This window comes from Mirounga leonina, unplaced genomic scaffold, assembly GCF_011800145.1.
Source record: "Mirounga leonina isolate KUSES-001 unplaced genomic scaffold, KU_Mleo_1.0 Mir_418, whole genome shotgun sequence".
Taxonomy (NCBI): domain Eukaryota; kingdom Metazoa; phylum Chordata; class Mammalia; order Carnivora; family Phocidae; genus Mirounga; species Mirounga leonina.
In genome coordinates, this window is record NW_023270739.1 from 24,173,092 (window position 1) to 24,185,150 (window position 12,059).

The 12,059-nt window shown below is 32.3% G+C and overlaps 1 protein-coding gene across 1 annotated transcript in view; it reads left to right on the forward strand.

Annotated features, from left to right (window-relative positions):
- EEA1 (early endosome antigen 1) overlaps positions 1-8,630 on the forward strand; it is a 127,923-nt gene extending 119,293 nt beyond the window's left edge. Inside the window, exons 24-29 of the mRNA XM_034987850.1 lie at positions 975-1,106; positions 1,996-2,181; positions 3,162-3,400; positions 3,655-3,775; positions 4,370-4,468; positions 5,170-8,630. Coding sequence (XP_034843741.1) covers positions 975-1,106; positions 1,996-2,181; positions 3,162-3,400; positions 3,655-3,775; positions 4,370-4,468; positions 5,170-5,292 — 900 coding nt within the window. The 3' untranslated portion in view covers positions 5,293-8,630. The remainder of the gene's footprint in view (positions 1-974; positions 1,107-1,995; positions 2,182-3,161; positions 3,401-3,654; positions 3,776-4,369; positions 4,469-5,169) is intronic.
- The last annotated feature ends 3,429 nt before the right edge of the window (positions 8,631-12,059 follow it).

The window sequence follows — 12,059 nt, forward strand, 5'->3', positions numbered from 1 at the left end:
TTTCACACCATAGACCCCTGGTTATTTAAAACAGGTTTTATAGCTCCATAACTTCCTCATATAACACTTTCTAGAATTCTTATGCTTACAATTCTTAAAATTTAGAGCCAGCTTTTTCTAAGGGAAGTGGGAGTATATTTTACATAAATGATGCTAAATTATAGAGTGGAAAGCCTTCTATTATATGACCAATACCTTTAAAAGTCAGTTAAAATGCTATATGAAAGAGAAATTCAGATTCTAGGAAGCATTTTATTTTTGGCTTCATAGTTGAAATCATATATTTCCATCAGCTGATAGGATATTATTCTGAAGTATACAAGTTCAGAAGTTCATTGGTATATCTTAATTGTGCAATTCCTGAAAGTCTCTTTAATTTAAAAAATTGGGGGATGCTTTTGTTGGGGCAGGGGTTTGAAGCTGACATGATAGTCATGATTTGTGCCTCAAGTTTAGAAAATTCTGAGACAACTATAGCATATAGGCCTTTAACTGCAAGGGCTAGAGATCAGTCAGACCTTGTTATAGTTTTGACTGTACCTCTAATAGATTATTTAACTTCTCTAAACCTTTGTTCCTTTACTTATCAAATGAGGATTAAAAAGAGCTATTTAGTATAAATATTAAATTAGATAATATGTAATATTACTAGCTAGGTGCCTTAAATAAAGATATTGCTGGTAATAATAGTAATGATAACAGCATTAATGAGAAGAAGAATGGTAGTTTTGGCTAAATTTTATAGTGTTCTTACTTTGGCCAGACACTATTCATTTTATGGTATTAACAGTAACTATTTAATGCTTATAAAGATCTTACTGTTGTTCACATTATATAAATAAGGACACAGAGGCAAGTGAGGGTAAGTAGTTTGCTCAAGTTAACTTAGGTAGAAAGGGGCAGAGACAGTTTTATTACACTGATTTTCAGTTAAGTATTTATTTTAAAATTACTTTTTGATTATTTTTCTACAGTCACTGAAAGAGAAAGAACTAGTAAATGAAAAATCTAAATTGGCAGAGATAGAGGAAATTAAGTGTAGACAGGAAAAAGAAATTGCTAAATTGAGTGAAGAACTCAAGTTCCACAAGCAAGAAAGCATAAAGGTATGTTAAGATAATCATTATTCTGGGGCACCTGGGTGGCTCAGTTGGTTAAGTATCCCACTCTTGGTCTCAGCTTAGGTCTTGATCTCAGGGTCGTGGGTTCGGGCCCCACATTGGGTTCCGTGCCGGGCATGGAGCCTTCTTAAAAAAATAAAAAAAAGAGCTATTGATTTGGAAAATTATGCTTATAGATAGTAAGCTTAAAAATATATGAGAGTTTAAAATTAAGATTTTTAGGAGATTCTGTTTTTTCAATAGTTTTTCTTCCCTAAAATCTTTAATAATCTGTTTTGAACATTTTTCCTGTCATAAGCATAAGTAGGGTGCCAGTTGAAAAAACTAATTGTCTATAATTTGCTTTGTAAAAAGTTACTAATTTTCTTAGAGAAAGGTTAAATTCTCTCTTGAGTGCTCTCACTACCTTTTATGTCTACTAATATACTTACCATTTTGCTTTATAATTATCTTTTTATATCATTATATTCTTATACACCATGACTTCCTTAAAGCAGATAATGTATATAATTCATTTTTATATATATTCTTAAAACCTAACACAGTGTTTGATGCCTAAGCAGTGACCAATGAATGCTTGCTAAGTGAAGAAAGGGAAAATAGGGGTAGGAAGTTTTTCACATAATTGAATCAAAACACGCATGTAAAGTTATTACTTGAATTTAAATGGTTGTTGAGCAGGAAGTAAATAATCTTGCATCTTTTTAACCAATTGTTTAAAATAGTGAGCTTTAAGGAAAAAAAAAAAAGAATCTCCTAAGAGAAGAGGTTAAAACTCATATTGTATATATTGTTATGATAACTTGTCTACATTTCAGCTACATTTGGAAATATTTACCATAAAGGATGATTTATTTTTGGCCTTTTTCAATAGGAGGTAACAAATCTCAAGGATGCGAAACAGCTTTTGATTCAGCAGAAATTAGAGCTTCAAGGGAAAGTAGATTCCTTGAAGGCAACCCTTGAACAGGAGAAGAGAAACCAGCAAATGCTAAAAGAGCAGGTGAAAAAGGAAGAAGATGAGCTGAAGAAAGAATTTACTGAGAAGGAAGCTAAACTGGTCAGTAAGTTAATGGTGGGGAATGTGTTTTGTGATTGATTGTGTATGTCAATCCAATAAGAAAGGATTTTTCTACTTAGAAGTTAGGATTTAAATGCTCTTACCTAGCATTTTAATTTTTGATTGAGAAGAGAGATCTGATTTGTTTAAATAGCTGATATGTACTTGGAAATATTTTAGTCTTGAATTATATTTTGGTTTATATAAGTGAAAATTCAATAATACATAATTCAAAAAAAACCCAACACTTTTAGTGCCAGAAAAACAAATCCACAACTATGTAGGTTGAGGTAAATGGCGTGAATGCTAATGATGTTAAACTCATTTGTTTTAGTCAAAGTGAACGTTGATAAGGGAGAACGGAAACTTCAGTTTGGAATTTTGATGACCAAAGTCTACTTTTCCTTCCCTAAATTGTACATGCCAAAATGGGAAGCATCTGGCTTTCCTCTGTTGAATTAAATCCAAATAGCCCCACATAACTTGAGTGCTGTATGTTTTAGTTGAAGATTTGCAATTTCACGTTCACACAGTGATTTGAAGGGTTTGTATTTTGTTTGTTTGTTTTTTGTTTTTGTTTTGTTCAGTTTTTGGCAGGTTGATAGAGAAAAAGATGCATGTGGATTTTGAGACGGAAAATGCCAGCTTTGGGTCCAGGACACCTTGCTTGCTATCCCTAACTCTGTGTTGTTCCCCTGCTCTAGTGAGAAAAGGAAAATCTCACATTGCTTTATGTTAATTGGTGTTATAAGAAGCTTGGTGACCATCATTTCAGCATAGTAGCCTTTGAGCCAGTTCAGATTACACAGATGTTTTTGGAATCAATTTTATTAGTGTAAAATGAAATAAATTCTCCTGCCTTCTTTCCCGAAGAAGTAATATTATTTATGTTGCCAATACTTTAAATTCAATAGCTAATTAAATTTATTTTGCATTACTTTTGTAATAGGTTTTTTCCTCACTGTTCTTCCTTTTCTCAGCATTCTGAAATAAAAGAAAAAGAAATAGGAATGAAGAAGCATGAAGAAAATGAAGCTAAACTTACCATGCAGATTACAGCATTAAATGAAAACTTAGGCACTGTAAAGAAGGAGTGGCAGTCCAGTCAGCGGAGAGTCAGTGAGCTTGAGAAACAGACGGATGACTTACGGGGTGAAATTGCAGTATTAGAAGCCACAGTTCAGAATCATCAGGATGAAAGGAGAGCACTACTAGAAAGGTGATTGATGTCTAGTCAAATCAGTTTATTTCTATTCTAAGTGACGAAAAGATGATTTTTTTAAAATAGAAATCTTGAGAAAAATGTGTGGGTCCTATAGGTATTTATGTAACCATTTAAAAACTAACTCTTAAAATAATCAGATAGTTGAAATTCATGTATTATATTTGAAGTTACTGAAGTAGTTTATTATCTATGTTCTAGAAGGATCTTTATCATTAAAAAAAAAATAATGTCTTTGCAATCTATTCTAGATGTCTTAAAGGAGAAGGTGAAATAGAAAAGCTTCAAACCAAAGTCCTAGAATTGCAGAGAAAGCTGGATAATACCACTGCAGCAGTGCAGGAGCTGGGCAGAGAAAATCAGTCCCTTCAAGTAGGTCATCTGGTAACATGAGGCTGCTTTTCAGTCCAGAATTAACTTTTAGTGAAAAGCATATTTTCAATCTTTAAAAATATCTCCAATATTTAATAAATACTTTTGAATGGTGACTTTCTGTGTAGCGGTATTGTAGGTGTTATGGGTAGTTATGTAAAAGCGATACAGAATTTGTCTGAGAGACCCTTGGGATTAGTTAGAAAGCCCTGTCATTCATGAATTGTCAGTACTGGGAAAATTCAGAAGCACCAAGGAATAGTTGAGTCACTATTTGTAAAAGAAGTGATCGGCTTGGTGCCCAGAAAGGATTCATCATTAAGGTTGGAATGGATAGGAAATCACTAAAGATTAGAAATGACCAATGTCTTTGAGGACTAAAATTTGATTTATTTATTTTTGTCATTCAGACTTAAGAATGTAGCAACTTTTGACAGTGGAAAATGACCAAAGTATTTCTAATTTTTAAAGTTTTAGCCCATGGTGCTTATAAGTCAAAATTTTATAAAACTTGGGCACCAAATTAGAAATTACGCATCGTTCTTCAAAATGTTGAATATTATAATGCATAGGCACTTGTTTTTTTTTAAACAGATCAAACACACACAAGCGTTAAATAGGAAATGGGCTGAAGACAATGAAGTACAAAACTGTATGGCCTGTGGGAAAGGCTTTTCAGTAACAGTGAGACGGGTAAATGATTTTGTTCATATTGCTGTGGTTCTGGATTTTATTTCTCAGTATCAATGAATGTTTTAACCATGAACAGAATCTTGCATTTGACAGATTAAAAACATTTTCTATTTATTGAAACTTTACAGCTGTATAGAATCATTAAATTTTATGCAGTCTAGTTTCTGGTCAGCATATGTGTTTGAGTTTTAGTTTTAAATTTAGTCGTTGCCTTCCTGTTGAGTTTCTCTCTGGAATAATCATTTTCTGAACCAGTGGGCCAGTATTAAACTCATGTTTTAGTCATCATTGGGTTCTTTTAAAAAAAAGTAGAGATTAAAAAAAAATTTATTCTAAATAATACCATGTGATCTTTCAGGTTTATATTCCTATTGACGAAATTATGCCTGAAACACTTGGCAAATAGGAATGGTTTTCACCTGGTAGAATGAGGTGTTTTATTATCACTTTTTAGATGCCTCTTAAGGTTCTTTTGAGAATTCCATGATAAATTCCATATAAAATGTTTAGCATAGTATCTAGTAAATAGGGATTAACTAAGGGATTAAATTGAGGTACTGAAATATTATATTATTAAATAATACACTAATCACTTGAAAGTTAGTATACCTTCACAGTGCAGTCTGCAGTATTCTTCTAGTCTCATAATGCTTTTGTTATTGTTTTTATGCTTGAAATTGTTTAATTTTTCTCATTTACAGCATCACTGCAGACAGTGTGGAAATATCTTCTGTGCTGAGTGTTCAGCCAAAAATGCCTTAACTCCTTCTTCCAAGAAGCCTGTTCGTGTCTGTGATGCATGTTTCAATGACTTGCAAGGATAATGGGTTACCACAACGTTGGAGTAGTATTACACTAACATTAGATTTTTAATAAATGCACTTAATAGAGGTCTTGGACTACTATTTGATTTGGACAGTGGTTGCAATATTAGACCAAATTAGAATTCATATATTTTGGAATGTTATCAATATCAAGTAAAACTCTTCTATTTTTGTGAGACTTGGGCTCATCTTTCATTACTTTTTTCCATTTAACCCCTGGAACAGCTTTCATGCCAAGTTTAGAATTAGCCAATGAAATGTAAATAAACTTTGGACAGAAAATAGCAATGTATTTTTTTAAATATTATTTCATTGTTCACAAATGACATGAATACACTTCCATAGCTTACTTCTTTCTCCCAAATTTAGTATACAAAAATGTACATGGGTGATATATGTTGCACAGTAGCACATTAATTATATTAAATGCGCTTCGTGAAGTCATGCACAGAACTATAAAACTTTTTTTCCTTACATATAGGTCCATAGCTCAATTGCATTGTTATGTTACAGATTTACTACTCAAGTGTTCTAAATACAGTTTATGTTGAAATGTGTATTAATCATGAATTTGAACATGGTTTTTGTTTTAACAATATTGATTAAATTCTCTTGGGTAGATTTTATGAAAACCTCTGTAAAATCAGTTTGCTCACTTTATGGTTATCCTGGAGTTGTATTTTAAAGATTAGGGTTAATTTTTCTTTTTCTTTGTCTTTTTCTATCTCATTTTTAAACTCTCACATATTCTCAATTAAGAATTCTATAAAACTTCTCACCCTCACCCCCAGATGGAGGATGAATAATAGAAATTGTATAATGGTTCTAGTCTCAGTTTCTTGCAAGTGGGAAGTTTTCTGAGATTAGCCTTTATATTATACCCTCATATTGTCTCTCCTGCATCTTTGGGAATATGAGTTTGCTTTTTTAATGGATCTATTTTTTCCTTTTTTTTTTGACTTAACCTTTCCAAGCATAGCTCAGCTTCACTATTGTTTTATTATTTTGCATCTTAAAGCCGGTAACTGATATCGCTCTAGTCTTATCTGTGAAAATAAATACAAACAGTAAGGAGACATTAAATAGTCTACTTTATATTTTCTTCTTACCTAATAGGGAAACATTTTTGAAAGTTGTGAACTTGACTTAAATTTAAAATAGTTGTGAATTTGGGGTTCCATATCAGCTGGTAAATCTTTTTACTTCGCAAAAATACTGATATGAAATTACTTTGAAGTAACAGCTGGAGAGGAGAATACCGCCAAAAACAAATGTATTTGGGAATCCCAAAGTTATAATCAGAACTGAAAATGGAATGGCTAATTAAGGATAATTAAAAGTTAGCTTATTTGTTTGCTGAACAATGGAATTGAACTTTAATTTATCATGGTCTTATTAATTTGGCAAATTGGAAAACATCTGTAGAGAGGTCATTAATATTGGTTTATTCTTTCTAGAGAAAAAAATATAAGGTTATCCATTTGTGCAGTGTAATCATTTGGTAATAGTAGCAGGGAAGGATGGGACTTAATATTTCATTTGCAATGGTTTATCATACACACTTGCTTTCAGATATCATGCTGAAATAAAGTTATGTTTATGCTTTACCTGTAACATCTATGAACTAAAAGAGATTGTCGTATATTCATTTAATTATTTAAAAAAACCCATTTAAGAAAAATCCTGTTGTCAGTAGCTATTAAGGACCCTGATTAAGTCCCTCGATTTAGATAAACATACATCCTTGAGCTTGTATAAAGAAGAACTACAATGATTCTTTATTAAAAATAATAGTTGGATAATATAAATTGAGCTAAAATTATTTAAGAGTTTTCATATACTCTTCAAATACATTTAATTCTATACTTTAACACATAAGAAACTTAGTGTGAAACTTAGAAACTTTCTACGTTGGAAAAATAGCTATTCATAGCACCATATTTTTTTTTTTTCTTTTTTAAAGATCATAAAACTTCATGAGGATTCTAGATTCGAATATTTGTTCACTTCATTTCCTATTTGGGTTCCCTGAAGGCCTTTTCCTGTCTTGCCCCCCCACCCACAGATTCCCCCCAAATTGTGGGGAGGACAACAAATAAAATCATATGTGTTTGAGTCATTTTCTAGTTTTCATCTAGCTGATCTCATTTCATAGATCCTGAACAATTTACCGTAGGCTACTATACTAATCATATTAGACATGAAACTTTTTTTTTTTTTTTTGCTTATTAACTCTCACTAATTTAAGGTGTTTTGGAAACAGAAAGGATTTTCTTTTTCTTTTAATTAAAAAGCCATCTTCTGAGTTCTTACTGTCTCTACATTTTAGGTGTTTGCTGGTATTATTTGTCAGTGAATTGTAACTGGCATGTCTGAGCTCTTGGCTCTAATGCAAAGTCTGTTGGCATCATGTGTTAGTAAATTCCAAACCCCAGCACAGAAATGTGAATTCAAATCTTGCTGGGTTAGTGTACAGTAAACTATACCTACAGATTTTCTTTACTAGGAAGAAGACAAAGCTGCTGGTAAAGGATTAGCTCATTTTGAAGAAAAAAGAGGGAAACAAACACAAAGACCTCAATGCAGTGTACAAATAACATTTTGTTCAACTACCTCTTAATGTGGAATTAGCTAGTTTAATAGTTTCCTCACAGTAATGTTAAATAGTAACTGCCAAATTTGTTAGTTTCCCATCTGTCTTAGAAAGGCTTTAAGATTATTTTATAGTTTTGAGAACTTGGAAGCCACTTTTTTTTTTAACTTTGCATTTGCATAAAAATGTTTAGCTTTTAAGTGGAGAGCAGATTATGATCATATATTTTGATATTCAAGACCTGTTTGACTATAGCAATTTTTTTTTAATGCACTTTGGCTATAAAACCATGGATGATTTGATCCATAAGATTTAAATGTGCCATCAATTTAGTATTCCTAGACATGAACTTGATGAATGGTATTCTGTAATTATAATGTGCCACACATTATCGTGTCTTAATCGCCCTTTGCCTGAATTTTAATGATCAATTTGTTATTGTTGCAGATGTGAATATTGTGCATAAACTTACTAAATTTATGTAAAATTGTATAAAAAGAATTGGAAATAGGTAAGTTCTTTCTGTGTAGAAGTAATGAATTTATTGTAACATGATGCAGTTATGTATATGACATTCTGTACTTCTTTGAACTGGATCATATATTCATAGTTTCTATAGAAACTTTTGCATGAATATTTTCTCATTTAGGTTTTGGATTCATTATTTGTATTGTGTTTACTACTTGTGATCATGTAGTTGTGCCTTATTTTGTGAGAGAGTTTAGCTCAGTAAATACTGTAATTTCTAAACTCAGTGAGTGGATGGTTATTGATTATAAATGTAACTGATAAATTACACAACAGCATTTAAATCTGTATAAAGAACAATGGAAGGATCCTTATTGAATTGTTGCTTTTGTTTTTTTTTAATTTGTTAAAGATGATATTAAAAAACCATTTCTTTCTAGTAGATGTATTCTGTGACTGTAAATTATTTTGCCTATTTAAAAAAAAGAGTACAAAATAGTAACCATTTTGTATATATTTACAGAATGTTACAACTTTCTACTTGGATGTAGATGGGGTAAGCTTTGATGTTTAACTTAGAATAGTAATTAAGTTCATAATATCAAGAGAAATTACTAAAGCCATTTTGCTTAAGACATTCCCTTTTCATTCCATTCATTATTGTGGAAAATTAACAACTACAAAGAAATATTAAACAATACTGAAGTAATTCCTTCTTTCATTGTATCTAAGTTTAGTACCCAGGTGAGCATTTATTTATTTATTTATTTATAAAATTTTATTATGTTATGTTAGTCACCATACATCACATCATTAGTTTTTGTTGTGGTGATCCACGATCCATTGTTTTCGTATAACACCCAGGGCTCCATGCAGTACGTGCCCTCCTTAATACCCATCACCGGGCTACCCCATCCCCCCACCCCCTTCCCCTCTAAAACCCTGTTTGTTTCTCAGGTGAGCATTTAAAGATACTTTTCTGGTGGCTCCGTAAGCCATCGTTTTTTACTGTGTTTTTCCTGGGAACCAAAGTTCCTGAAGTGTTTTTCCTTTTACTCTAATGTGTGCTTGCTTCTGAAGGGTTTAATGTGAATATCCTTAAGGACTTACTAGATTATATATTAGAGATGTTCTTTTATGAGCTTTATAGAATTTCAGTTTAAATATATAGCGCATTCTTTTTTAAATTTTATTGTGTAAGGACGCTTACCAGCTTTTTAAGCGTACAGTACAGCAGACCTCTAAAGCCTCCTCATCTCGCTTAACTGAAATTTTATGCCATTGCTTGGTAACTCCCCATTTCCCCCTCTCTTGGAAACCGCTGTTCTACTCTGATTCTATGAATTTGACTACTTTCAATTACCTCACGTCAGTGGAATCACACAATTTGTCTTTCTGTGACTGGCTTATTTCCCTTAGCATAATGTCCAAGGTTCATCTATATTATAGCAAATTGCAGAACTTTCTTCTTTCTAAAGGTTGAAACAGTATTCCATTGTATGTATGTACCACATTTTCTTTATCTGTTCATCCTTTGATGGACATTAGGTTTCTTCCACTTCTTGGCTATTGTGAATAGCGCTGTGATGGACCAGGAGTGTCTATTATTTCCTTGTATATAGCGTATTCTTAAGCTGTTTTACATCTTGACGCTACTTTACTCAGTCTTTCTCTCCCTTGAATGAGATTTAAGGGTGAAATTAGTTCTTTATACGTATAAATACTTACTGGACTCATGGGACTTTAGAAAGGAATCCCGAGAGATTGCCTAGTTCCAGTCCATTGCCCTCCTCTTGGCTTGGCTTATATTAAAAATTCCTGCAAGAGGATGTTGATTTTTTTCTAAAAATTATGTATATTATTTTTTGGCCAGAAATTTCTTCCTAAGTCTTCTCTTGCATGAATCTGTATTATCTTCTCCTGGACATAATTGCTTTCAATCCCATCTGGGTGCCATCTCTAGGAACTCACTTGAAGTCTAGTCCCTGTTCTTTGCCCGTTTTTTTTTTTCCTCATTTATTCTTAGACATTAACAGTAGTTATTGTTTTCCAGATTTTCCTCTCATTTCTATTTGTTCTTGATAAATATCTGAGATTATTATACAGAGACTGTGACCCTCCATTCTAATAGTATTTGGCCCTTGTACAAGAGCCTTTATGCTGCACTTGTCTGTACTGCCTGGTTTACATGGTGAAATCTGTGTTTTCCTCAAAGAATTAACTGCCACACATGACTTCCTCAAGCATCGTCCTGTCTATCCCATCCTCCAACTTATCTTCAAGCCCAAATTGATAAATTTAATACTTCCATTTTGGAAATTGCAAAAGTTACCAATCCTGAAATTAAAATTTGTGGATTTCCTTTTGATATAATCTGACTATTAAGAACTAGTTTTTTAAATGCAGTTGATAGTATATTCTACTATGACAGTATAATAATTCAAACTGCCTTTCTTCATAAAAATTCCAATGACGTTTCAGGTCCTTCCTGCCAAATAAACTTTACTGTGCTAACACACACACACACACACACACACATGCACATACCACTCAAAACCAGAAAGTGGTTTTATGACAAACTTCATCATTCTTCAAAAAATGAAAGACTATTTCTATTAAATCTTAACTATTTCTATGAAAATCTCCCTTGTAAAACTGTTAACTGGTGACTGGAACAGATACTTTTTTTTCCCCTTAAAATAAGGGAATTTAGTCTCTAGGATTTTCTACTTCTAAGTTAAGGTATTATGAAATATACTTGAGATAAGCAAACTGTCAGCAAATAGGAATTTAAAAACTATTAAATATAGACTTTATTGATTACTTAATCTGTTAGAAGAGCAAAGTGTATATCACAATTATCATTGCATGTGAGGTAGGACTCTAAAGCAGTAAGACTGGTTTACAAACCATGTAGGAAATCTGTTTTCATTATCGACATACCAAAGTGAGATGCTAGAACTCATACTGAGCACAACAGGGGACATTGCTTTCCTCCTGACACTCCATTCATCTGACCTTTCACCCTTTACAAATTACAAGAGCACCATTCTTCACTTACACCTCTTGCAGGTCCTACCAAAACATTATAAGGTAGTCTAGATAACAGTATATACCTGCCAAAAAATTCCTCAGAGTTCAAATTTGTTGTGGTCATTATTCCTCTATAGTGAGAGTTTTCTTGATTCAAATTCTGGACCTCCTTTAAAAACACATTTCCTTCTAGCTCATCACTAAGTGTTAACAAAAGTTTGAATGAAAGAGTCTCTCAATCCCTAATGTCTAAAAAGATGCACCACTCATTTTATTTCCCTAAATTTCAGAGGATTCTGCAGACAATGTAAATAAAGATATATTCTTGGTTTCCTGATTTTTGGTGAAGCAAGAGACGGCTGCTGTTATTTGTGCCATCCATGTTTCCTGTTTAAAAAAAAAATACATATATATATATAGAGAGAGAGAGAGGATGTTGACAATTTTTCACATATTTGGACTAATATTTTCCTTTTACTTACTGACTTGCTCTTTAAAACTGAAGACTAATGAAACATTTGCATATTTCCCATTTTCTTTCTAAAATCTAATATCATAAAATATCTTTAATCATCCATGAAAGTGCAATGGATTAAATGAGTACGGTATGGAAGTTGGGAAAACAGGAGTAATCAAGGAACCATAATAGTCAATGATGACTAATTAGAAAAAT